Here is a 21,922-nt window from a genome sequence, read left to right as displayed (position 1 = left end):
GAGCCTCACAGTCTCTGGACTCCCTTGAAGTTGTATTCAAAATGTTGTGTGTGGGTGGGTAGACAAAGGCATTTTTCTGAGGCAAGGGCTCAGAGAGCTTCTAGCAGATTCTCAAAGGGGTCACTGACCCTGGGGAGTTAAGGACTCCTGGTCAGAAGGTCCCACTCTTGTTCTGGACCCCTTCATACCCGTGTCTCAAGCATCTCGAGCTTCCCTCCTCCCCTCCACCCCTGCCAAATCCCCCAGGCTAGGCTGGTCCCACCTGGCCTCCATCTCCAGGGCAGGGCCAGAGCCCACTCACTTGTGAAGAGGGACAGGGAGACGGAGTCAATGATGGTGAACTTGGCTCCGGGGTCGTTCCGTCGCCACTGGAAGAGAAGAGAGAGGGCAGATGCAGAAGGTGGGAGGTAGCTGGATTTCCAACAGGGGTCAAGGGACAAGGGGAGATGAGTGCCAGGAACTGAGCTGGGAGAGGCAGGAGCAGCAGGAAACTCACCGCAACTTCCACGTGGTCGGTGCCCTCCTCATTCTGCTTGTGCAGCACCTCGAAGTAGTACCTGTGGGAGGCTGACAGGCTGGCAGGAGAGAGGGCAGGAAAGCAGAGCGCCATCTCCATGGGCCCCGAGGTCGTGGCTCCGTCCCACCCCCTCCCAGCACCTTAAACTTCCTCATCCCTTCTCCTTGCTCTTAGAACCCCAGGAGTTCACTGCCTAGGTTCGAGCCCCCACTCTACCACTTGCTAACAGAGTGAGCTGTTTTCTCTTGGTGAGAGAGGCATAATCAGAGTAGCCACTCCACAGGATGACGGGAAGAACCCAAAGAACAGTAACAGAAGCCTTCAGAGCGCAGAGACTGTGGCAGATGCTGTTCTACTTGCTTTCTGTATGTGACCTCACGTAATCCTTGTTCGTAGAGGAGAACACAGAGGCACAGAAGGCTTGGCTAGTTTGCCAGAGTCACCAGGCGATGAGTGGCGGAGGTGGGATTCCAGGCAGACTTGCCCCAGGGCCATGCACTAGGTGCGGAGCTCCACACCAAGCATCCACTCGCAGCTGGCAGCGAGCGCTCTTTGCAAGGGAGATTTTCTCCTTAAAATGTTTAAATGCATTTTTATTGACACGTAATGCTTGTGCATATTTATGGGGTGCACACGGTGTTTTGTTGCGTGCATAAGATGAGTAAGGATCAGGTCAGGGGATTTAGGATCCCATCACCCACCTCGAGCACTTGGCATTCTATGTTTTGGGAATATTCCAAATCCCTTTCTCCCGTTGTTGGGAAATACACAATACATCGTTGTTACCACAGTCACCCTATTGTGCTGTGGAGCATTAGAGCTAGAGCGTATTCCTTCCTTCTAGCTGTGTCTGCACCCCCTCCCCCTCCCCCCGCCTCTCCCCCCTCCCCCCGCCTCTCCCCCCTCCCCCCGCCTCTCCCCCCTCCCCCCGCCTCTCCCCCCTCCCCCCGCCTCTCCCCCCTCCCCCCGCCTCTCCCCCCCACGCCACGTCCTTCCCAGCGTCAGCAACGCGTGCTCCTCCCGCCTGCGTGAGCGCGCGTGGACCACCAGGGGGCGCTCTGAGGCCGGGCCACGCTCCGGTCCCCGCCAGGGAAAGCGATTCCTCTCCCGGCCGACCGAGGGGTCACCGCGGGCCGCTCCCCGCAGCCCGGGCAGAGCCGTGTCCAGGGTGCCGTAGGTGTGGAGAAAAGGGGAGCGCGAGGACTGGGAGCAAGGAGACCCGTTTTCCAGTCCCGAGGATCACTGAAGAGCTGTGCGGGCCGGGCGCGGTGGCTCAGGCCTGTCATCCCAGCACTTTGGGAGGCCGAGGCGGGCGGATCACGAGGTCAGGAGATCGAGACCAGCCTGACCAACATGGTAAAAACCCCGTCTCTACTAAAAATTAAAAGATTAGCCGGGCGTGGTGGCGGCGCCTGTGGTCCCAGCTACTCGGGAGGCTGAGGCAGGAGAATGGCGGGAACCCGGGAGGCGGAGCTTGCAGTGAGCTGAGATCCGGTCACTGCACTCCAGCCTGGGCGGCAGAGCCAGATTCTGTCTCAAAAAAAAAAAAAAAGCTGTGTGACCTGCAATGAGTCCTGGCCTTCCGGGCCTCAGTTTCCCCACCTGTGACATGAGGAAGGATGGGCCAGTGGGTGCTGAGCCAGAGACCCGGTTGCTCGAATGTGTGCAGCAGGCGGCTGGGCTGGCGGACAGGGGTACAGCCGGCTCCACCACGACCCGGCCTCAGCACTGAGGCGCGCACAATGCCTGTCCTGACCCTTACTCACCTCACCGGCCTGGAAATTTGGCTCCGAAATTTCCCAAACTCTCCAGGCGCCGTCCATTCCTTCCCAGTCTGGAGGCGTGGAAGGGAGAAGAGGAGGGAAGGAGGGAAGCACAGAGAAAACAGGAGGCCCGAGGCGGTGAGTGGAGAGACCAGGAGTGAGAAGAAAGGAGAAAAGTGAGAAAAAGAGGGAGGAAGAGGAGGAAGATGAGAGTGGAGGAGAGTGAGCGTTGCCCACGCAAGAGGCACCCGCCTTGCTAGGAGGCCGGAGCAGAGCAGCAGGGTGGCCTGCGGGGCGAGCCAGCACCGGCCAAGGCCAGAGGGCCCCAAAGATGCTGTGGCTGGGCCCCCCACAGCCGAATCGCGGCGGTCTTTCCCCAGCCTCAGACTCGCTCCCCGCTCCTCCCCTGTCCACACTCTCTGCCCCACTCCTCCCTACTCGTGACTCCCAACTCCTCCCTTTCTCCCACTCCTCCTCCCCCTCCTTACTCCTCTTCCCCCCAACTCCCCCGACCTCCCTACACCCCCGTTCTCCTCCCTCCTCCCCACTCCTTACTCCTCTTGCCCCCTCCCCACTCCTCCTTCATCTTTCTCTCCCTCCTCCTCCTCCCTCCTCCCCACTCCTTCCCACCTTTCCCTCCTCACTCCCCACTTTCCCACAACTCCCCACACCTAACTCCCAACTTCTCCCCACTCCCCACTCCTCCGCACTCGTTACTCTCAACTCCTCCCTTTTGCCACTCCTCCTCCTCCCCATCCCCACTCCTTACTCCTCTTCCCTTCAACTCCCCCCTTCTCCCTACACCCCCGTTCTCCTCCCTCCTCCTCACTCCTTCCCACTTTTCCCTCCTCACTCCTTTCCCACAACTCCTCACACCTAACTCCCAACTCCTCCCCACTCCTCTCACCTCCTCACTCCCCACTCCTCCCCACTCCCCCCTTCTCCCTACTTCTCACTCTTCCCCATTCCTCTTACCTCCCCCTCCTCCCCACTTCACTCCTCCCCATTCCTCTCACCTCCCTTCTCATTCCTCCCCATTCCTCTCACCTCTCCACTCCTCCCCACTCCTCACTCCTCCCCACTCACTCCTCCCCACTTCTCACTCCTCCCCATTCCTCTCACCTCCTCCTCCTCCCCACTTCTCATTCCTCCCCATTCCTCTCACCTCCTCCTCCTCCCCACTTCTCACTCCTCCCCATTCCTCTCACCTCCTCCTCCTCCCCACTTCTCACTCCTCCCCATTCCTCTCACCTCTCCACTCCTCCCCACTCCTCTCACCTCCCCACTCCTCACTCTTCCCCACTCACCCTCCTCCCCACTCCTCACTCCTCCCCACTTCTCACTCCTCCCCATTCCTCTCACCTCCCCACTCCCCCACTCCTCTCACCTCCCCACTCCTCACTCCTCCCCACTCCTCGCTCCTCCTCACTCCTCGCTCCTCCTCATTCCATTCACCTCCCCACTCTTCACTCCTCCCCATCCTCAGTTTATCCCTTCGTAGAGGGGTAGGGGTGAGGAAGGAGACTTCTTTTCCACCCCTTCTTCCCTGCTGTCACACCAGAGATGCTATGGTAATGAGCGGCTGCTGGTGGACTCAATGAACAGGCTCCAGGAACAGATGGGAGGGCCCGGGGCTGAGCTGGCCCTACCTTGCCCACACTGGCCAGCAGCTGGAGGCCTGAGACCTGGTCATCGAGGCTCAGCCAGAACTCTGCGTTGTCATCTGCAGCAATGGCAAACTGGATTTTCCCTGGGCAGCGGGGAGAGTTTCCAGATGAGGGCAAGGAGGGCATCAGCATAAAAACCTGCAGGCTTTTTTGAGTGTCTTAGCAATTAAATTCCCTCCAGGGCTGGATGCTGTGGCTTCCCTCTCTGTTAAGTGGGGGTCTCTACATCCTGGGAGACAGTGTGAAGATGGAAAAGACTTATATAGAGAGATGAGCTAGTTCCAGGCTACAAACCAGGGAGCGAGGCAGCAGACTGTGGGAGCTGGACAAGACCTCAGTGTGACTCAGTGTCCCCTCTCTCCCTGAGGGTGGAGTAACAAGTTAGTCCCGTCTACCCGTAGCCTTGTGTTGTGTTCTCTGGGTCCCATGCAGAATTCTAGAGCGGGAAGAAGGATGGGTTTTGGGCTGGCCTCACCATCAGTGAAAGGGTGCAGGTAGCCAAAGATGCGGAGGCCATAGTTGGTCCATCTGGGGGACACGGCCAGCTTCCTCAGGGTTGTGCGAATCTATGCCAAGAAAGGGGAAGGAAACAGTTACCCAGAAGAGGGAAGAGGAAATCGGTCCACCCAGGGTTGGTGGGAAGACTAGGAGGGGACTATGACAGGAGGGACCAGGGCTGTGGCTTGGTGAGTGGAGTGCAGGCTCAATTTCAGCTCCCATTTGCCACTCTGTCCAGGAGACTTGTACAGTGCACAACCAGCACAACTGTACATGGTGGCCCTGGGTATACTATATTGTGAGCCAGAGAGTCTGAAACAGAAATGATGCAGAAGATGAAATTGAAAGAATCCCTAGGACAGAAACAAGGGAACTATTATGGGCAGACAAAAAGAGAGCTCAAAAGATAAAGGAGAAAATATGGACCAGAAAAGCAGCAAGGAAAGACGCGAGACAGAAGTGGGCAGAGGAGGCAGGTGTGGAGGGAGGTGGGCAAGGCAGCCTCAGGCACTCACGTGGGGGTACAGCGGGAAATGCAGGTTCCTCCTAAGCTGCTGGATGGAGCTGCCACACCAGTCCTCAAACACATGCAGGTTGGCACGGCCCCGGAACTACAGGGTGGAGGCATAAGTGGTGAGTGAGTGTGAGCACCCCATGCCCGCCCCAGCTCCTCAGCTCCAGGAGGCTGGGCAGAGAGGGGCCAGTGCTCCTCTCACTGTGCGGGTCCGGCCCACTCTATCCCATTCCTAGCCCAGCACCCAGCGCTTCTTTCAGAAACCTGGTGCTGATGTTCACCCCACGGCCTGGCCTGGAGGACAAGGTCTGCTCTGGCCGTGCACCCACACGCACATACTCTCCCTGGTCTTCTCATGCAGGAAGGGGGCTGGTTTTCATTCCTCAGGCAAGGGGGGGCAACGGTTCTGAGAGAATAGCTGAGAGGACAGGGAACTAGGAGGAGCCTGCTGGGGTTTCAGGAGAGAGTTGCTCTGCTCCCCTCCCCGTCCCTGATGCCTGAGGAGAGGAAACCTCCACAGCTGTCTGCCTGGGAAACCTTATCTACCCAGTGGTCTCCACGCTTCTGGCTCCCCTTGGGAAGCAGCTGGTAGGCACTGCAGGAGGGAGCTGGGGCCCATCTGGGCTTGCCAGCATCCCGGTCGTCCACAGCTCTCGGAGGCCTCCAAGACATTCTGAGCAAGCCGTTCCTGGGATAGCCTCGGGACAGTGCCAGTCGGGTGGGATCCCCTCCCTCCTCTGTAGGACTGGGCTTGGAGGCCCAGAGCAGAAGCCCCCCTTCCCCAGAAAGGGCTAAGGCAGGATCCAGCACTCTGAGTGGGTGGCGGGGCTGGAAATTTGAGAGGAGAGGGGAAGCGTGGGGACTTTGTGCCAATCATCCTGACAGTGGGCCTCGGATCATCCCATGTCCTCCCCTCCCCCAAGGCTTCTATCCAGGTTGTGGGAGGTGGGGCCTGATGACTCCCTACCAGGAGCCTGCCCTGGCTTCCTTGCCATGCCCACCAGATAGCAAAATCTGGACTGGCCTTCGGAGCTATGAGGGGACACCCAGATAGGAAGAAGTGGAGCAAGTTCAGCAAGAGATCTGTAGGAGGGAGGATGGGCAGGCGGGGAGAGGAGTGGGGCAGGGGACAACTCCTCAACAGGAGTGCCCACGGTCCCAGGTGTGGCTGGGAGGGTGGACGCAGCCTCCGGGGAACACTGCCCCAGCGCTGGATCCGGAAAGACACAGGAGAGCCTGTCTCTCCCTGCCCTCCATCAGTGTGGTGCTAATGGGCACACTGGCCTGCTCAATGCTAGGAATGTGGGCCTTGGGAAGCAGCCCTCACTCACAGAAGCCGAAGTGGGGGACTGGAACGGGTGGGAGCGGGAACGTGGGCTGGGTAGGTGGGTGGTGGGTTAAGGCTTCAAGGAAGGAAAGAATGGGGACATTGTGCTACTTCAGGGGAAAATCTTCAAGTCCAGTTTATAAGACTCAGCTGTCTCCTCCAAAGGCTTCCTTCTCCCCCTCCCTAGGAGATACGGATCCCAGGAGGGAGGGCATGCCACCAGAGAAGCCTGTTGTGTTCAGCCTGGAGGCCAGAGGCCACGGGGGACTGGGCAGGGAGAGGTGGAGCAGAGGGAGGCACTGGCTGGCCGGCTCCTGCCTCACCCTCAGGGTCTTTCTTGCCTGAGCAAGGAGATCATCAGATGCCGCAGGCGGCCCCAGGCAGACAGGGTGGGAGTGTGGGAAGAGGAGCTACCTGCACTAAGCCCAGGCCCTGACGCAGCATTAGGCTAGCCCTCAAACCATGCTTCACCCACTCTCAGGCTATAGGTGGGGGTCTCTGAGGGGCCAGTGGGCACCCTCTTCCTCCCTGGGCCTGGGATGAGAACCCCCCCAACCCCCAAAGATTTGTGTCCCTCTGAGTTTTGGAGGCTTTGTATCTGGCCGGGACGTAGGACTCCAGCACACCAGCCCTGCCCTCTGCCCACTCACTCCATTGTCCAGCAGTGACTAAGGCCCAGGGAGGGGCACTGGTCACTCCAAGCGCCAGAGCATATCTATGGCCGGTGGTGGTTTTGAAACTTCCACAGTTCGAAGTACAGGAGAAGGTATCTGTTGGAACCCTGTCATTTTAAGGGTGAGGACATTGAAGCTCAGAGAGGTAAAATGACTCCCCAAGGACACACAGCCAGTAACCTTTGGGAAAGGGGAGGGCATCATGCAGGGGTGTGGGTCACACAGGAATATCCACTGCCCCTGCCGGGCCCTCACTGGGCCGCCGCAGAGCCTCCAGCTGGATCTCAGCTTCTCCCCCACACGGAGTCCTCACTGCCTCCAAAGCGGTCGTTCTAAAGCTCGGATCTGACCAAGTCACTCTGCTGCTTAAGACCTCCGAAGCTCCCCAGAAGGCTTCAGAACAGAGCCTCGCCCAGCACACGGAGTCTGACCTACCTTTTCCGCCTCACCTCACACCGCTCACTGTCGCACACCTTTGCTCCACCCACACCAAACCCCTGTCTTTGCCAAAATCGTCCTGCTGTTTCACTTCTCCAAGCTTTTACAAATGCGATTTCCTGATCGGAAGGCCCATTCATTTCTTCCTTATGTGGCAAACTCCTGCTCATCCTTCAAATTTGTTCTCAAATACTTCTCTCTGAGGCCTGCTATGACGTCCCCAGGCACAGGGAACAGCTCCCTCCCCGGTGTTCCCTGCACATCCTAATTATTTAAATGAACAAAGCCTTGGAGGAGCTAAGCCCAGAACAGTATGTTCCTCCATTCTACAAGCACTGAGTGTCTGCTCTGTACCCCTTCAAGAAGAAAGAGAGGTGGTCCTCAAAGGAGGCAGACACGTAAACAAAAGGGTGTCACCTGCGCCAGGGGCTCTGGCAGAGGTATGAGGTTCAGAGGGGCACGAAGGCAGGAGCTGTCAGCCTCCTCCAGGAGCACTCGGAAGCCCCTCACAGGACGTGGGCACTGACTGACCCTCTGCTTCCGCTCTACCCTCTGCTACTCAACCAGAGGCAAACTCGCAAGAGCAAGCACACCTGGCTAGTGGTTCAGTTTTAACTCACCGGGCAGTGGGGCCTCCCCGGGAGGAACACATCAGGGTGATTAGGTCACTGGTTCCTGCACACCAGGAACTCCTATGTCCTGTTCAGAGTTTCGAGGTACTCCATCTAATTTATTTTATTGTATATTTCATTTTATATTATTTTATTTTATTTTGATTTTTCATTTTATATTTTTTATTTTATTTTATTTTATATTTTATTTTAAAGGTCAGGGCCTCACTCCATTGCCTGGGCTGGAGTGTAGTGGCACAATCATGGCTGTCTGCAGCCTCAAACTCCTGGCCTCAAGCAGTCCTTTCTCCTCAGTTGCCCAAGTAGCTGTAACTACAGGTGCATGGCACTACACCTGGCTAATTTTTTTATTTAGTAGAAATGGGGTCTCCCTATGTTGTCCAGGGTGGTCTCAAACTTCTGACCTCAAGCGATCCTCTCATCTTGGCCTCCCAAAGTGCTGGCATTACAGGTGTGAGCCACCACACCCAGCCTTGAATTGTACACTTTAAATGGGTGAAATGTACAGTATGTGAATTACAGTTCCATAAAGCTGTTTTTTTTTTTAAATAAATAAATAAAAGGAAAGGCTGAGAACAGGAAGGAGTCTGTCTGTGTCACAGCTCTGTCCACAAAAGACAGACATTGCCTTCTCAAAGCCTGTGTGAACAGCCCATGAAAACTCTGATCTCACTTGCTTTGATCTGACTTTGTACTCACCAAATTTCTTTCTTGTAACTATTTTGGGTTTTGGGAGTGGCCTGGCTGGCAGACACAGCATTTTGGTGAATGGATTTATGAATACATGAACAGACTGTCACTGGGGTGTGTTAATGCGTGTCTTGGGATCCGTGTCGGTGTGAGTAAGTTTTGAAACAATCACTCCATGAGGCCCAGGCCCCCAGCCATCCAGTCTGATCAGTCGGCCTCTGGTGCACCAAGTCAAACGTCTGAGGCTGCTGAGTCTCCAGAGTGACTTCTGGCCTCAGAGACCCTGGGCTGCCAGCCAAAGCCCGGGGCAGGGAAACAGTGAAAGAGGAGGCCATTGTCATCTTCCTCATCTCCTGCCCTTGCTCACCTTTACAGCAGGGCCCTGCACTAACTCTGTGACCCTGAGCTGACCTCTCTGGGCCATTATCTGGAAGAGGGACAGCAGAACAACCTGACAGCTCCTGGACACCAGTAGATGCTCAATAAATGACCTGGATTATTAACCTGGGAACTTCCTGCTGGCCAAGGACAGGCAAGGGGATGGGAACAGAAGTCCCCACGATGTGGAGAGACCGCAAGGCTGGGCTGGAAGCCAGCTGGCACCATTATGCAGCTGTGTGACTGCTGTGTTGTTTGGCCTCTCCAGGGCCTTCCTTCCTTATTCTCCTCATTGATAAAATAAAAGGATTGGATCAGTGAATCCCTGAACATCCATGAAGACTGTAATGATGATTTTGTAAGCTATTTTTAATATTTAAAAATGGAAATCAGTCATTTACCACCAAAAGGCCATACACACTTACTAAAATAGCCAATATTTCTTCTTCTTTTTTTTTTTTTTTTTGGAGATGGGGGTCTTACGCTGTCACTCAGGCTGGAGTGCAGTGGCACAATCTCGGCTCACTGCAGCCTTAACTGCCTACGCTCAAGCAATCCACCCACCTCAGCCCCCTAAGTAGCTGGGAACACAGGCGTGCATCACCATAGCTAGCTATTTTTTTTATTATTATTTGTAGAGACAAGGTCTCACCATATTGCCCAGGCTGGTCTGGAACTCCTGGGCTCAAGCAATCCTCCCACCTTGACTTCCCGAAGTTCTAGGATTCCAGGCTTGAGCCACCAAGCCCAGCCCAATTTTGATCACTATTTACTATTTGTTCACTGTTTTTGTTTCATTATATGTTTATACATATGTTCTCGATTAGCAAAAACAAGTGGAGAAATTAGTTATTAAGGCGGGCAGATCATGAGGTCAGGAGATCGAGACCATCCTGGCTAACACAGTGAAACCCCGTCTCTACTAAAACTACAAAAAAAAAATTAGCCGGGTGTGGTGGCGGGCGCCTATAGTCCCAGCTACTCGGGAGGCTGAGGCAGGAGAATGACATGAACCCGGGAGGCAGAGCTTGCAGTGAGCCGAGATGGCACCACTGCATCCAGCCTGGGCGACAAAGCAAGACTCCATCCCCCCAAAAAAACAAACAGAAAAAGGATCCAAGCTATCCTTAAAAGGAAAGTAGGCTGGATCACCAGACCAAATGATCTGTAAGGCAAGTTCTTTTCAAAGTACTATCTCCAGGTAGGGCGGGGCATAATTACCTGGTGATGTCATCTAGAGCAGATGCCAGCATTGTAATCCATCCTCTCCCAGGGCTTTAAAAGGAGGCAGTTTCACAGTGTGGACAACTAACATCACATTCAGTACAATACCGCCTCCTTCACTCTTGCCCCAGAGCAAGTGGGTGGATTGGAAATAAAACCACCCAGGCTGAATGAAGAGCTCAATCTATGAGGTATGGATAAAGACAATAAGCTAGCCAGCACCACCCAGCCGAGAAAAGTAACCTGTGTCCGCCGGGCCTCGAGACTAAAGACACTGGGTTCTAAACAAGTTGTAAAATAGGAAACTCAAATTTAAAATTTTCATCCCCAAAGCACTGTGCTACTTGGAAATCTTGGCATAAGGATTTATTTACTCAAGGTGATCTCATGTATATTAATTAACTTCCGAGCCTCAGTTTCTTCATTAAAAGAAAAACAATCTGGGGCCAAGCCTGGTAGCTCACGCCTGTAATCTCAGCACTATGGGAGGCCAAGGCAGGAGGATCGCTTGAGGCCATGAGTTTGAGATCAGCCTGGGCCATAGAGTGGGACCCTGTCTCTACAAAAAATATGTTAAAAAATTAGCCAGGCAATGGTGGTACACCCCTGTAGTCCTGGCTACTCAGGAGTTCAAGGTGCAGTGAACTATGATTGTGCCACTGTGACTGTACACTCCAGCCTGGGAAACAGAGCAAGACCCTGTCTCTAAAAAATAAAAAACGAAAAGAAGAAACACCATCTATCAAAGCCTATAAAAATGAAAAGTATTATGATGGTTCTGATAACTTTTATTCACATGGAACTGCTTCCTGTACAAGTTTTCCAAAGCAGAGTTTCCCAGTGCATGTTCCTTAGAGCATTTCTAGGAAACCTGGGGCACTAGTTTCAGAGAGTACAACAGGCATTTCACGGAAAAAAGCAATTCAGTCTGAGACATGCTGAGCTAAACCAAGTTAAACAGATGGCTGCAGAGCTTCCCATACTCTTTCATGTGCTAATGCACATTTCCAGGAAGGCAAGGTAGTGTATTACAGTTTTAAAAACGTATTTAACAATGGACTCTTTTCTTCATGGAATATCTTATGGGATTTAAGATAGTGGCCCAAGAAAGACAGTTTGGGACGCTTATCTTGAGGACTGGGGATTGGCGTGGCCATAAAAGTCTTTTCGCTTTCGTGAGCCTTGTTTTCCCACCTATAAAATGAGGATAACGACACTGTTTCACAGGGCCGCAAAGCTGAGATGAGATGATCCACAAAGCCTGCCACGCAGTAGGCCTTCAGCAAATGTAAGCGTTCCTTCTCTAAAGAGAGAAATCGAATCAACCTGGAACGCTTGGAGTGAAAAATTTTCATGAAACCGCTAAGCTGGGTGCAGTCATGCCCACCTGTAATCCCAGCTCGTCAGGAGGCTGAAGCTGGAGGATTGCTTGAGCCCAGGAGTTGGAGACTAGCCTGGCCAACATAGTGAGACCCCTTCTCTAAAAACAACAGCAACAAAAAACCAACTACATAAATAATTTAAAAATTTTTTAAATGCACTAGTAGAAAGTTTTCCGTGATCTCTGGAATTATCTGTAAAAATTATGTTTAGCTCTCTCAAAGAGCAGGTGCAGTAGAAATTCCCTTACCTCTGACAGCCAGGGGACAGGCTTGTTCCACTTCAAGTAGCTGCTGTTACTGCTCCCACCTTGGTCAATTTCATGGTCCTAGTGGAAGAATGAAGAATGAACTTGGTAGGAATATGAGGATGAGGAACCACAGGCAGGACAGGGTTCAGGCCCCTTGGAAGTGCCCGTGGGGAAGCAGAGGGCCAGGAGGCACAGTGCCTGCTCCCAGGGGGTGTCGGCTCAGAGCATGCTGCCATCTGCCATTCACACCGTGTCCCTGGGAATACGTCTCCGTAGTTTCATCAATGCATGCTCCTCAGGTTCCTTCACGTTTCTGAATTTTCTGTCTTCCCCACATGGGAAAAAAGTTTACCCTCATTCGGCCAGGACCTCTTGAGGGCAGGGACCTTGGCTCTCTCTTCCTCCTTATCCCCCAGTTCTCTAGATTTGGGTTCCAACAAGGGGGAGCCCCTCGGGGACATCCCCAAACCCTCCCTATCATGCAGGTCCACAGGCTCAGTTTGGCTGCGGTCCAGCTCTGGGATACATGTCTGTTCTAGGCTCAGCCCTGGGGCTCCTGACTGAATTAGACTTCAGTTTCTCTCATCTGCCTCCTTAGGGACCGTCGGCTCAAGAAACACTACAGGGAAATGTTTCACTACAAGTCTATACATATCCCAGCTAAGGGCAGGGCGGGGTGTCCATCCACCTCGTCGCCTCTGATCTCAGCAGCAAGCACAGCACAGCGCAGCCCTTACCCGAGTGAGAGGCACCACATGCCACTGGTGATGGAGGTCACAGGCCCGGAGTGGTTCTGGCATGGGCAAACTGAACTAGGGGACAAGGGCAGACTCCAGAAATCCAGGCCCAGTGGCAGCCCCAGGCTTTGAGGAGCTGGATGGACATCTCTATGGCTCAGCTAGGAGGTCCCGAGGCCAGACTAGGATTCTGGGGGCTGTTTCTCCTCTGCCTCTCCTCCCAGAGTAGTGGGAGCTACCCTTAAGGCAACTGGGCAGAGTACCTGATGACCCTTGTTAAGGCACCGGCAGGGACAGTGGACTGGCCGGCCACCTACCTCGAGGTTCAGCCTCTGGGGATGGTAGAACTGGAGGTGTGGATCCACAGCTGGAATGTTCCTGCTGGCCAGAGCCTTGGCCAGTTCTCTCCAGCTGCCATATCCTGTGGAAGGGGAAGAGAAGAGCCCTCAGGTCAGTGTAATCTGGAAACCTCATACATCTAAAAGATTTGGAAGGTTAATGGAGGGATTCGTCTTCCCTTGTGCTTCTCACGTCTCTTCAGAGGGTGGGTGGGAAGAGGGCGGGCTGGGGGCAGGAGATAGCTGCACATTGGCCAAGGTCTAAAGGGCAGAGAGAGGAGATGAGCTTACATCCCATCAGCAGTCACCGCCTTCCAGAAACCAGAGAAGGAGCCAGTCCCGGTGAGCATGGACCACGGGCCTCCCACTACCAGCTCGTTCTCCCCCGGTTGCCTCTGGAGGCTAATTTCTCCCAAGAGCTGCTGTGGAGAGATGGTCGCGACAGGCGGTACACTCTTCCCTTCCTGCTCAGCTCCTGTGCCCTGAGCCCAGGGAACAGCAAGGGGTTACTAATGAGTGGGGATCTCTACCATTGATCACTGGGTTGCTGGATGGAGCCAGACCTGAGAGAGGCAGGAAGAGGTGGGCCTGAGATATGGTGTCTGTCAAACAAATTTATAAACCACTGGAGGTACAAGATTAGAGGCCCTGCTACTACTGGCGTCATTGGGAGTCTGCGTGTGGCTGATGCTGTCTGTGCCCTGAAGGCTCTGGGCCAGGTTGGCTTACACACATCTGGGAAGGCAAAAAGTCAAACCATGGCAAGAGGGAGGGAGGGAACAGGAAACTGGGGGGTGCACACGCATTCACAACAAGTCAGGAGGCAAGGGGCTGCACCAGGGTGAGGGCCGGGGAGCATCAGCCCGGCGGCCGGCCACTGCTGACACTCCCAAAGGCTGGGACTCCCATCTGAAAGGAGATTGCTGGCCTTTGAATAAGCAGAACCAAACTACTGTTAGTCACAAACCAGAACCATGGACCACTGAAAGCTAGAAGAGGCTTTCGAGATCACCTCGTCCTCTCTTTGAGTGAGGAAAGTGGGACCCAGACTGGTCAAATGGCTGATCAAGGCTCACTCAGCAAGTAGTGGCAAGGCTAAGACTAGGACCCCAGTGTGCAGGTGGATTTCCACTGAGCCTCCCCTCTTCCTCCAACAGCTTCACCACGATGTCCCCAGGATGCTGTGGTGAGCACTGCTTGGAAGGAATTAGCCTGACAGTCCCCGATACCTGGGAGCCAAGAGTTGACAGTAGGCAGAAGTGTCATAGGAACCCCTGTGTGAGCACCAGCAGAGACACAGAGAGCCACGCGGACACAGAACACAGAGCACCGCCCACAAATATGGGCCTCACTGAAGGTGGCCACCCATGCTGTGCACGAGTGTTTACGTAACAGGCCTGGGGAGGGTGTGGGAACGGGGGCTGCACGCTGGCAGGCAGGTGTGGGGTGAGAGTGCTTTTCTTACATGGTTATGCTTTGTGTGGGCCCTTTCGTGCTTACTGGGTGTCTCACAGGCGTGATTTCATCTGAACCTTCTAAGAATCTCCTGAGAGGCCAGCTCCATCACCCCATTTTACAGATGGGGACAGAGCGCTCTGAGTTTAAAGCCATGGAGCTCGTTGTTCTGCAGCCAGGATTAGAACAGAGAGCTCCTCTGTCTCACAGGCCCAGCTTTTCTTATTCTGCCCACATTTTCTCCTGTGGGTACTCTCTGGCATAGACTTTGAGGAGTGCCAACGCAGAGGCCTCAGTGGGGGATCTGTCTTTGGGTTTCTGCAGATGTTAACCCTCCACTCATGCTATGGTTACAGGGACTTCTGCAGCTTTATCCCTCTGTCATCAAGGTCTCTCCTGTTTCCAGGCCGGTCCAGCTGGCAGGAAGAGGTCTGGCAAGTTCAGGGCAGGGGTGTGTTCTGGGGAAGCAGGATGCTGGGGCCACTGAAGTGATGTGAAAATACGAGGAGTGAGGGAGAAAGGGAAAGAATTCTCCCAGACTCTGCCCTCCATTTCCGGATGAGCTCAGGAGAAAACTGCTTGTTCATCTGCTAATCCCAACCCAAACACATGAGCTAAAGCAAGAGCTCATCCCTTTCCAGCCGCGGGGAGCTGCTGGCTAGCAGTTGTGGGTTCAGGTGTGCCTGGGTGACACATGAGTTACACTGTGGGGAGGGGGAGGACGGGCCCTGCCTTGCTCCTGCATCTGAATGACTGGGTCACCTTCACTCTTATGACTAAAGCTTCTTACTCAAGAGAAGCTTGTGGGGAAACACCCACAAAATGCTGCCTGCCCCATCAGTGGGAGTTACAGCGCGTCTCTGGTGCACATTCCTTCTCCAAGACAGTCTTCAGCTCAGCCAAAGTCCTTGACTGTTGGAAGTCACACCAAGGGGAGATGACTTACCCCTACAATCAACTAGCATTGTGGGTCTTCAGCTGCCTTTGTCCTGGCGTCTGCTGGGAAGTGACAAAGACTCTCCCCTTGACCAAACCTTAGATGCTCCTCTGAGCACTCTTTTTTATGCGACCTCATCCTTGGGCCCTGTCCTGGGCCTGCCTAGTCCAGTTTCCAGCAAGAATTCTGCTAGGGCAGTTTAGCAGAACTCCCGACCCCAACATCTGACCAAGCTTCTCATCTCCCACCCTTGCCGTTAGCAAGCGTCCCATTAGGCCAATTCAGCAAGAATCCCTCCATTCTTGATGTCTCAGTCGTTTTCCAACCACTGACCCCTCAACTCTGCTGGCTGGCAATAAATCCCCAGTCATCGCTGCTGTATTCAGAGTTGAGCTCAGTTCTGTCCTGAAGCCTCTCTCCCGTGTTGCAGCAGTACTAAATAAAATCCATCTTCACAACCAGTAACTAGTGTGCAGTTCTATTTCTCTTTAACAGAAGGTAAGAGGCAGCTCTCTCAGTGACCAAAGACAAATCCATTTAGGGAGGTGAGTGGATTCCAGGTAGGAAATTCGGTGTAGTTAAACCCAGTCAGGTCTTGCCCCTGGGTAACAGGTGAGTCTAGGTAGCTGTGAGATACCTAAAACTTGGGATAGTCAACAGCCCAACCCTCACTAATTTAAGGAGTAGGAAAATTCCTTTGCAGGCCTCATGATGTAGAAGGAAGACAAGCAAGCCTTCTGAGTCAGAAAGATCTAATCGTGGCCTGGCGTGGTGGCTCATGCCTGGAATCCCAGCAGTTTGGGAGGCCAAGGCATCAAGATCACTTGAGCCCAGGAGATTGAGACTAGCAACATATGGGCAACATAACAAGATCTCCCCCTTTGTTTGAAAACAAAAATAAAATTAAAAAAAAAAATCTAATTGTATATCTACCACTTATAAACTGTGACTGCTTGAACAAGTAATTTAACTTCTTTGGCCCTGGTTTCTTCATCTGAATGGTGGAAATAAAAACACCTGCCCCACAGGGACTGCTACGGAGATTAAATTATGTGGGCCAGACCTAGCCTGGGGTCTAGACCCAATAAATGTTTTCTTCCTAAAAATTTCCGAGTTTGAGTTGGATTTAGGAGTCAGAAGATATGAGTTTCAACTGCTTTAAAAATATTCAATATTTCTCTGACTCTTTTCTCTCTATGCTTCTTTTTTTCTTATTTTTCTTTTTTTAAGAGACAGGATTACCCAGGCTGGAATGCAGTGGTACAATCATAGCTTACTGCAGCCTCGACCTCCTGAGCTCAAGTAATCCTCCCACCTTAGCCTCCTGAGTAGGAAGGACTACAGGTGCATGCCGCCATACTTGTTCAATTTTTTAAAAAATTTTAGAGATAGGGTCTTTTTATGTTGTCCAGGTTGGTCTTGAACTCCTGGGATCTCCTCCCACTTCAGCCTCCCAAAGTGCTGGGATTACAGGTGTGAGCTACCGTGCTCAGCTTTCTCCATGCTTATTGACCAGAGCAGTGGGCAGTGGGCCAGGAGTGGCAGCAGGGAAATAGGTAACACCCCCTCTTTGTTTCACAGTGTTGCTCTTTGCCCCCCACCCTCCCTCATCCCTCACAAATATTCACTAAGTGCATCTCAGGTGTCAGGAGCCGTGCGGTGCATTGGGATATCTCCTCTTCCCGTATCCTTGCCTCTGTGTTAATCCTGCCAGTGAATAACCAGGCATTGCTTAGCCCCCCTGGGGGAACGTGGAGCTGAAAAATGTGCTGATTTAACTACTGACATTTGTCACTTGCCCTCTGGGAAGCGAACTCCTCCTGCTCCTAGCCAGACCTCTCCTCCCAGAGCGCCAGCTGCCAGGGCCTGTTTCTGCTACAACAGGTGACACATTTGTGCCAGGAGACAGACACCCCAATCTCAGGTGACAGATAAAGCACCACCGTGGGCCTCATATTCTGCCCTCACAAAGCTGGGCTATCAAATTCACCATCAGCCGGAGCTTTGCCGACATCCCTCCTCTGTGCAATGCAGACTCTTCAAAGGCCTGAAGATTACCATCTTTCTCGCTGGTAAAAATATGGCATGCATATATCCCTTTGTGCTTCTGGCTTTTTTCTAAGACTCTCACAGACGTTGTTTCATGAGCTCTTCTCAACCTCCCTGTTAGGTGTCGTCATCTCCATTTTCGAGATGAAGAAACAGGGACAGAAAAGCAGAGTCATCGGCTCAAGGCCACACAGTGACCAGGACAACCCATGGCAAGGATTTATTACCAGGAACATCATCAGCCCTTAACACACGGCAGCTCATACTTGCATTATTAGTCATGATGCTGCAGAGCTGGAACTCACAATTATTTCTCCTGACGCCTGGTCTGATTCACACCCAAGAGAAAGGGAGTCTGTCGCTGCCCAGGCTGGCATTGGTGTTGCAGATTCTGTGCTGGGACTGCAGGCCTGAGCCTCCCAACTCCACTGCAGGGCTAAAACACTTCAAAGCACTTTCAACTTAGCAGGCAAAACATTCAGATTAAGTTCTCATGTTAATAAAGACCCGGGACCAACTAGCTGACCCACAACATGCCAGAGCCATGGCCCATGACGGGAAAATCTCCCCTAAGTTAGCCTAACACATAGCAATGCTCAAACTCCTACTAAAGCCCAACAGGGCATTTTACAAGGTACGTGGCAAGATGTATTGCTTTTGCTCCTAAGTAGTTGTGATAATGGCAATATTAATAGCAGCTAACCTTTACTGAGCACTTATTATACGCAAGGCACTATGCGAAGAGTTTGACTTCACTGCGTAAAGGTGCAGATAACGTGCCCATGTGCACACACGTCACTTCATGGTAAATGACAAGGGGGAGCCCAACATATAACTCCAGAATCTGTTTGAATCGTCTGTGATCTACGCTGGGAGTAACATCATCGGCCCCAGATGAGTTAGGTTCACCTCACCCATCACTCCCACATCTTATTGCTTGCTCATGTGGAAATGAACTTTGCCGCCTACAGAAGTGACTGGGTGTAGACTGCTCAACCCGGTGAATGGTGCAAGTCCATCACAAGGGGAGCAAAAGGGTTAACCCCAACCCCAGCTACAAGCAAGTGCTCGCTCCGTATCAGTAGGGAACCTGGAAGCAACTCATGAAAGCCAACAGGAGAGGTGGAGCTGAGAGTAAGCCGGAAAAAGAAGTGGAAGCAGTGGGTGTGGGGGTAACACCTGCAGGCAGAGACGCAGAGAAGTCTTTCTGAAGCTCTGACTCCAGCCTTGAGGCAGGGATCCATTAGAAAGGGCTTGCTCCTGGGCAAGGGTATGCAAGAGGGGAAGGCCTGGCCCTACCAGGGCCCCAGGAAAGCGAGGGAGGAGAGGCGAGGCCTGGGAGGGCTGGTTCCACGTACACCACCACATGCCAAGGACCCGAAGATCCAGGGTGAACATAGATGACTGGCTTAGAAAGCCCCAGGATCTGCAGAGAGAACTGTCACCGGACACTCAAACTGGAATGAGAAAAGGTGATGAAATCCAGAGGAACTGAACAGAAACAGAGCCCTTCTCCCACCAGAGAGGAGGAGGTTGTCAAGGGAATGAACAAGAGGCCATGACATCCAGGGCACAGTTCCACAGAAGCCAGGAACCAGCACTGAGTCCCGGGATGGAAAAGCAGGGGCTGTGGCTCTGTCCTCGGAGAGCACTCGGGGCCAGTCACACGTCCTCAGCAGGGCAAAGCTGCTAGGGCTAGAAGCCAGCAGGGCCTGAAACCCACCAGAAACCTGAAGCGGCACAGAGAGTCAGGGGTGAAGCCAGGGGCCTGTCACCTGGGAGGGAGTCTCTAAGGCAGACCCAATGCTCCAATGGCAGAGTCAGGGTGTGTGGCTAAACCTATCCTTTCTAGTCCATGATGCCCCAGGGAGCCTGATGCAAGAAAAATTATTAGTAATCCAACAGTAATAGTTAGCACTGAGGTGTTAGGCATTTATATAAACATACATAGGCCTGTTATGTTTATATTAAATGAAACATCGGGTGTTTTATTTAATATAATAAACCTCGCTGGGTGCAGTGGCTCACATGTGTATTCTCAGCTACTCAGGAGGCTGAGGTGGGAGGATGGCTTGAGCCCAGGAGTTCGGGCTGTAGTGCGTTAGGACCATACCTGTGAATTGCCACTGCACTCCAGCCTGGGCAATATAGTGAGACCCCGTCTCTAAAAACATTTAAAGATTAAAAATTAATAGAATAAACCTACAGGAAAGGAAGCCTTAGAGGTTAAAATTCTTCCTAAAAGTCACACAGGCCGTAGGTGACCAAGCCAGTATTTGAACCCAGGACAAAAGCCTGGGTACTAAATTCCACTACTCTCTATGGAATGTGCTTGAGAGTTTCTGCCTGCCTCCACCATCACCCTCATTATCACCTGGTGTCAGGTACCCACTGAGTCACCAGCTACCCGTTCCCCATCCCCTCTCCAATGACCTCCTACTCACCCACCCACCCACACTTCACACACACACGCACGCAGACACACACACACACACACACACACACACACACCAGACCATTTTCTTATATTCTCTCTCATTTGGCCACTAACATCTCTCCATAGAAGCCCCTCAAATGCAAGGGAGAGTGTGGAGACCCAACTACATTGTCCCATAGTCCCAAAACAGCTGGACAATTGGACACGAGCGCATTTGAGCATGAGCCTGCTTCCCTCTTCTCGGCTTCCAAGCTCTTCCTTCTCAATGTGACCCACTCAGCTGTGTGTCTGCAAGCAGACGCTGCCCCTGGCCCCATCTCACGCGCCCTCACAGCACAGGTGTGCATGGAGGGGGCAAGTGAGGAGCAGTGGAAAGGTGGAATCCTAAGGCCTCCCTCTAGATGAGCAGATGGATATGGGTGGGGCCATGATAAGCCTCTTCCTGACCCTACCCTGAGTCTGCTGATGCTCACAGCCAGGGCCAGAAACCTGAAGAACAGCCAGCTGTGCTTTCCCCCAGCTTCCTACCAAGCTAGCACCTGAGCTACTGAAATGGCTGTGTCTGCAGGCAGGCTGAGGTTCGCAAGCTACGGGCACAAGGGACTATACCTACTGCCCCATTGGGTGCCACCTAAAGGGGGTCCAAGAGAGGGCATCTGAGCCCATGCCAGGTGTTTGCCTGGGTATTTCTGCCCTGCTGTCAGTGCTTCCTGCTCACCCAAACATCCCTGCTTGGCCCAAACATCCACACTGAAGTACAAAACCAGCCGGGTGTGGTGGCTCACATCTGTAATCCCAGCACTTTGGGAGGTGGAGGGTGAAAGATTGCTCGAGCTCTAGAGTTCGAGACCAGCCTGGACAACATGATGAAACCTCGTTTCTTAAAAAAAACAAAACAAGGCCAGACACAGTGGCTTATGCCTGTAATCCCAGCACTTTGGGAGGCCGAGACGGGTGGATCACCTGAGGTCAGGAGTTCGAGACCAGCCTGACCAACATGGAGAAACCCCGTCGCTACTAAAAAAAAATACAAAATTAGCCAGGCTTGGTGGTGTATGCCTGTAATCCCAGCTACTCGGGAAGCTGAGGCAGGAGAATCACTTGAACCCGGGAGGTGGAGGTTGCGGTGAGCTGAGATCGCGCCATTGCACTCCGGCCTGGGCAACAAGAGCAAAAACTCTGTCTAAACAACAACAACAACAACAAACTAGCTGGGCACGGTGGCACACACCTGTGTTCCCAGCTACTCGGGAGGCGGAGGTGGGAGGATCCAGCCCAGGAGGTAGAGGCTGCAGTGAGCCACAAGTGTACAACTGCACTCCAGCCTGGGTGACAGAGGGAGATTCTATCTCAAAAACAAACAAACAAAAACCAAAAGCACAAAGTCTAAAACCAAGGGGGCAGATGAGGAGAGGAGGTAGGAAGAGGGGGCAGATGCCCTTTCTCTTCTGCTGCCACTGCTCTGGGAATGTGGAGTCCGTCTGGACCCAGCCCGGCTCAGTAAATAGCCATTCCTCAGGCCATGAATTCGATCAGAAGAGGCCACAGAAGGTTTCGCCAGGCCATGGGGTCACCTCTAACATATCGTCCATTACCATCATCATCATTATTCCAAAAAAAAAAAAAAAAAACTAACACCTACAACATTTAAGGGCCCATTTAGTAGTAAGTGCTGTGACAATCACAGCCACAAACACAGTCCTGTGAAGGGGAATTTTGACTTAAGACCCTTGAGAAAATGCGGTGATTTAGGAAAATCTAGAGGTAATAGGGTCAGGGACTTCTAAGACCGGCCGGATCCCATGGACCTAGTGAAGGGCCACAGAGGCGTTTCCAGGGTCCTCAGATCAGTCCTGACTTTTCTAAACCCGTTAGGCTTGTCTTTTCTGACCTTCTTTCTGTCCTGGGAGAGGACAAGCTTCTGCATGCAGAGGCAAGATGTGGGGCAATCCTTTTCCTTCCTGGAGTCTTTCAAAGAGGAAGTTCAGGGGTGGTCAGGAGTAAGCGATCAGCAGGC

At 52.9% G+C, this 21,922-nt stretch overlaps 1 protein-coding gene across 3 annotated transcripts in view; it reads right to left on the bottom strand.

Annotated features, from left to right (window-relative positions):
• B4GALNT3 (beta-1,4-N-acetyl-galactosaminyltransferase 3) overlaps positions 1 to 21,922 on the bottom strand; it is a 107,867-nt gene that overhangs the window by 15,840 nt on the left and 70,105 nt on the right. For all 3 annotated transcript variants that reach the window (XR_004059734.1, XM_030939728.1, XM_030939727.1), the window contains exons 2-9: positions 13,007 to 13,110; positions 11,953 to 12,030; positions 4,961 to 5,056; positions 4,423 to 4,513; positions 3,930 to 4,030; positions 2,284 to 2,351; positions 497 to 575; positions 302 to 368 (exon numbers count right to left, since the gene is read on the bottom strand). Coding sequence is in view for 2 of the 3 variants with exons in the window: in XM_030939728.1 (XP_030795588.1) it covers positions 302 to 368; positions 497 to 575; positions 2,284 to 2,351; positions 3,930 to 4,030; positions 4,423 to 4,513; positions 4,961 to 5,056; positions 11,953 to 12,030; positions 13,007 to 13,110 (684 nt within the window). In the remaining variant the exon portion in view is untranslated. The remainder of the gene's footprint in view (positions 1 to 301; positions 369 to 496; positions 576 to 2,283; positions 2,352 to 3,929; positions 4,031 to 4,422; positions 4,514 to 4,960; positions 5,057 to 11,952; positions 12,031 to 13,006; positions 13,111 to 21,922) is intronic.

Source organism: Rhinopithecus roxellana, chromosome 10 (assembly GCF_007565055.1).
Source record: "Rhinopithecus roxellana isolate Shanxi Qingling chromosome 10, ASM756505v1, whole genome shotgun sequence".
Classification (NCBI taxonomy): domain Eukaryota; kingdom Metazoa; phylum Chordata; class Mammalia; order Primates; family Cercopithecidae; genus Rhinopithecus; species Rhinopithecus roxellana.
Note: the sequence above shows the minus strand (reverse complement) of the source record. Positions and strands in the feature narration are given on the sequence as shown.